At 36.3% G+C, this 5,373-nt stretch overlaps 1 protein-coding gene across 1 annotated transcript in view; it reads right to left on the reverse strand.

Moving 5' to 3' along the window:
* Nucleotides 1–874: 874 nt before the first annotated feature.
* Nucleotides 875–5,373, reverse strand: part of LOC135213797 (uncharacterized protein DDB_G0271670-like) — a 21,637-nt gene continuing 17,138 nt past the window's right edge. The window contains exon 6 of the mRNA XM_064247926.1: nucleotides 875–1,027. Within this exon, the coding sequence (XP_064103996.1) occupies nucleotides 875–1,027 (153 nt within the window). The remainder of the gene's footprint in view (nucleotides 1,028–5,373) is intronic.

Below are 5,373 nucleotides of genomic sequence, written 5' to 3' on the forward strand. Positions count from 1 at the left end.
CCCTTAATGGCTGAGCCAAACCGCTTGGGTCACCGTCACTCCGGGGTCACCAGTTGTGAGAGGTGGACAAAGAGGCAGGTAGAAGTGTACTGATTTTTATTACAGTCAAGGGAAATATTAAAATATACAGCATGCGGACGGAAATGTGGTCACCGACCCGCGAGAGAGTAAAAGTGGGTCGGCGAGACCCGATTTGTGTTTTTTCATTAGAGACATAAATACAAAATATAAAAGTACACAATATGTGGTTATACAAGCTTTATACACTGACGGAAAGCCCGCTGAATGTCTCTCAGGGGGAAGTAAGACAACGCGAATGATGAATTATGTACAGAGAAAATTATGAATAAGCGTTGTCCTTACACCGTATTCCTCCATTGAATTCTGTAATAAATAAATGAATAAATGAATAAATAAATAAATAGATGTAATAAATGGATAAATTAAATATGAATATAAATAAGTACATGAATGTAAATAAACAATTTGTTGAATGAATAAATAAATAAAATGATAAATAAAAAAGCAAAATTCAGGTACGGCGCGGACGAGGTATTCAAAACCCAAAGCCAAAAGTATCTGGGAAGGACGATTGGTGATTGGGGATGGGAGTGTGTGGTAGGATAGGTGGGTGGGTGGTAGATGGGTTGTGGCTGGGGAAGTGTAAGGGGTATGGGGTAGGGAAGGGGAGGAGCGCTTGGACCAACCAAGAAAATGCCATCACGGGAGCACAATGGAAAGTGGGGGTTGAAGGTGGGGAAGACGCACAATGGGACACAGCATCCAAATAGGACAGCATCCCGTAGACATATACAAGAGATGGAGACGAGGAGACCAACCAACAACCTAGAGGGGGAGCAGTCCATCCAGTCCATCAGGCTGAATGGCAAAACCGTCGCCCTCTTTGTTGCTTCCTGGGACGAGAAAGAGCCTTCCCGCCGGACGAGTTGTACCACAAGGCCTTCTCGGGTACTAGACCCATACCCCTGTGACCAGAGCGGGCGGGTTTTTCCTCGAACTCTCGGATCTTTGTTTGTCGAGATAGTTATAAATGTCCGTCTCGCTAAGTGGGCTGCTGGCTTTCTTGTGGTTTGGAAGAGCAAAGTTGGCTCTTTATTTTGGTAGGAATGAAAGATTCGTGCTGGATATTTTCCATTAATTTTCGTGTTCTTCAAGTTTCCATATACGGTTGAGATTGAGAAAGATAGGCTCTTTGTTTCGGTCTGAATGAGGGAGAGATTTGTCACATTTAAGATTTGCCCTTAATGAAGGCAAGTTTAAAAATTATATTTATTTGTAAGAAACTGGGACACACATGATACAGTAGCTGCAGATAAAGGTGGCTATACTTAGTTCTATAGATAGGAATGATAATCTGATCGTTGTTATTGATGACTATTTAACATCTTGATGCTGTATTTCATTTAAGCTCTACACGCGGTCAAAAATGGTAACAAAACCAGAGGGTATTATTGCATTATATTTGTTCATGCGTGGTTGAAAATATTTAGATGATTTTCGAAGTTTATTCGTGGATTACAGAGTGCATTCAGACGTGATGAAGGTTAGTATATTAATGGAATTTCTCCCACTTCTTCGTTTCCCTGATTTATAACCATTCTAATTCTATCATAGAATACTTCCTCTGGAGTTGAGCCAATTTCTTTTTCTGATTTTTCCTAGGTAAGATTATTTTTTCATGTCGCATTGGCATTTGTAGAAAAAGTTACTTTGTAAGCTACATTACAACCCCCCCCCCCCAACCCCTCATATTATCTGCATTCCTTGTTTCTGGGAAGCTAAATCTTTGGTTACGGGTGATTCGTTATGCTGTAATACTCTCTACTGACTTAGCTAAATCTCATTCTATTTGATTTAACTGCAGCTTATTCCACTACAATGACTGTATCGTATCTGGTTGGGTAAACTATGTATTGTCCAGAGCTGCATTACATCCTACTACATCCTATTCAGTTTTGTCAGTTACGTGTCATCCCGTTCATTTAGAAGATAATTTCACTTATTTGTGTTGTGTTAGCTGAATTTGGTGCATCTGATCGTTGGGTTCTTTGGTTTAGATAGTAAATTGAATTAGCTATAGCCCACGCTATTGGGTTTTTACAACTCACCCCGCTGAATTAGTTAGTATGGCTACAATCTTTCTTCTTGGGTCAATTGCCTTAGTTTTATTGCAAATATCCACAGTCAATATTAGGAAATCTAATAATGACTAGCTTTAAGGGTATGATTCTCACAATGCACCATAAGCTACAGTTCAGATTTGTCAACCAATCAGGAGCATGATGATAGTACCAGCGGATGCTGACTGTCAACTCCAAAAAGGAACAGACCAGTGTTAAAACTTACCCAATTTTTGAAAAGTTACGGCCAATGGTCACCTCCAGAAAGGAACAGACCATTTTTTAAATTTACCGTTTTTTTTAAATCTACACCCAAAGTCCGACTCCAAAAAGGAACAGAACAGTGATAATAAAACTTAATATTTTTTTGGAAAGTTACATCCAACCGTCATCTCCAAAAGGGAACACACCAGTGTTACAACTTAAAAATTTTTTGGAAACATACATCCAACCGTCATCTCCAAAAAGAATCAGACCAGTGTTAAAAACTTATCCTTTTTTGGAAAGCTACATCCAACCGTCATCTCCAAAAGGAAACAGACCAGTGTTACAATTTTTTTTTTTTTTTTTTTTTTTTTAAGCTACGGTCAACTCCAAAAAGGAACATAGCAATGCTAAAACTTATCCTTTTCTCGTGGAGTTACATCCAACCATTAGCTCCAAGAAAATAGACTAGAGCTAAAACTTGCTTTTTTATTTTTATTATTTTTTTTTTTGAAGCTACGGTCAACTCCAAAATGGAACATAGCAATGCTAAAACTTATCCTTTTCTCATGGAGTTACATCCAACCATTAGCTCCAAGAAAAATAGACTAGAGTTAAACTTGCTTTTTTTTTTTTTTTTTTTTTTGAAAGCTACACCCGAATCCCGTTCGTTTCACTATAAACTGGATCGGAGGGAACCTTCCTTCGAACGCTGCCTGTTTAACGACAGGGAAGCTGAATCCTCCAGGATTTGCATTCACTGTGCGGGGAGGGCTACAACAAAGGCTTCAGATAAAACTTGGGTAAACGATAGGAGGCAATAAAGGCTTACTTGTTTTTATCGGCGAAAGGAAATTTTGCATATGATCATATGAGTAAAAAAAAAGAGAGAGAGAGAGAGAGAGAGAGAGAGAGAGAGAGAGAGAGAGAGAGAGAGAGAGATACAAGAGATTTCAGAAGTCATAACGACCACTTTTAAGGGCGACAAGAAAATGGCTATTGTAGTGTTACGAAAAGTTTTTAGAATTTAAAGTTACGAATATGACCAAATGAAAAATCCTTTATCGCAGGGTCAGATTTACCAGTGAAATTCCTTATAGTTTTCCTTTATCGTTATTTGTACACTTAACTGATATTTCCAGGAGAGGATATTTTTAGGTTACAGATGTTTTATATGTCAGAACTAATCGTTCCAATTGAATTTATTCTATGTTGAAAACTAGATTCATATGGTCTTAACTTCATGTTCCCAGACTTATGTGATACCTAACAAACTGGAAGCCACTTACCTAGAAAAGTAAAAAAAAAAAAAAAAAAAAAAAAAAAAAAAAAAAAAAAAAAAAAAAAAACAAAAAAAAAAAAAAAAAAAAAAAAAAAAAAAAAAAAAAAAAAAAATGGGACCTGGGTACATTCCTTAATCTTATTAGTCTTTTTCAAAAGACATTTGCAAAATTTCACTTTAATCTTAGTGTTTCTTTAAAGACATTTGCAAAATTTCACTTTAGTCTTAGTGTTTTTTTTAAAGACATTTGAAAATTTTACTTTAATCTTAGTCTTTTTTTTAAAGACATTTGCAAAATTTCACTTTAATCTTGGTCTTTTTTCAAAGACTTTTGCAAAATTTCACTTTAATCTTAGTCTTTTTTTCAAAGACATTTGCAAAATTTAACTTTAATCTAAGTATTTTTTTAAAAGAAATTTGCTAAATTTCACTTTAATCTTAGTCTTTTTTTTTAAAGATATCTACAAAATTCCACTTTAAATTTAATTTTTTTAAAGACATTTGCAAAATTTCACTTTAATCTTAGTCTTCTTTTTTTAAAGACATTTACAAACTTTCACTTTAACCTTGGTCTTTTTTTTCAAGACATCTGAAAAATTTCAGTTTAAAAAGTCCTGTTTTTTTTTTTCTTTTTTTCCTTTAATTTGGAAACATCATCATTAGCTGGAGGCCTCCCAGGTGCGTGACCCACAATGCAACAGGAAATATATCTGAAAAAGACAGATTTTTAAGTCAGGAAACGAAAACATAAAATGTCATTTTATTAACAAGCTTCCAGTCCAAGTAATTATGCAATTGTGAGCTCTTGGAAACAAAACGTGAAATTTTAAGACCCCCTCAATGAAATAACCGAAAACAAGAGAAAAATGGTATGAGATATAGGGCCGGCCACACTCGTGCAGTTTCAACTGACAGTTATAACTGAATATTTGTAACTGTCAGTTGAAACTGGAAGTGTGGCCGGCCTAGTAGGGGATAGGTTCCCGTGGAGGTGTATTGTCGACAGTGCACCTCAAGGGTGTCCGTAGCTTCTATTCGGGCCATGGAGGTAAAGTAAAAGGCTAAAAATGGCCAAATATGGACGTCGGTTTAAACCAAATGAAATAAAAATGGACATAACAAAAAGGGCTAAAAAGTTTTTGGGAAAAAAAACCCGATTGTGGTAAAAAATGTTTATTACTTAAATTGATAGCACACCCAAATTGGCCTCCTCTAAACTCCTTGCACCACCTTCTGTTGGCTTCCATCTACCAATCGGCCATTGGCCCTTGCACCCCAAACTTTCGTGAAAAACCCTTCCTCCGGTCAACTAAAATTTGGCCCCTAACTTCCGGTAGGTAAAGCAAAATGGTCTTTTTAAAAAATGCGAAATGGAAGGTAAAGCAAAATGGCTAAAAAGGCTAATGGAAAGGAAACGTATTAAAAGCGCTAAAGAAAACAAGGAGGTAAAGGTAAAAAGGCTAAAAATGGTCAATGGAGGTAAAGCAAAAGGGCCTAAAATGGGCAATGGAAGTAAAAGTAAAAGGGCTTTAAACCTAAAGAGGCAATGGACGCGGGTAAAGTTAAAAGGCACTTAAAAAAGGCAATGGAAAGGTAAAAGCAAAAAGGCTAAAAAGGCAATGGGGTAAAGTAAAAGGCTAAAAATGGAATGGAGGTAAAGTAAAAGGCTAAAAAGGGAATGGAGGTATAGTAAAAGGCATAAAAGGCAATGGAGGTAAATTAAAAGGCTAAAAAGGCAACGAAGGT

This window comes from Macrobrachium nipponense, chromosome 43, assembly GCF_015104395.2.
Source record: "Macrobrachium nipponense isolate FS-2020 chromosome 43, ASM1510439v2, whole genome shotgun sequence".
Lineage (NCBI taxonomy): Eukaryota > Metazoa > Arthropoda > Malacostraca > Decapoda > Palaemonidae > Macrobrachium > Macrobrachium nipponense.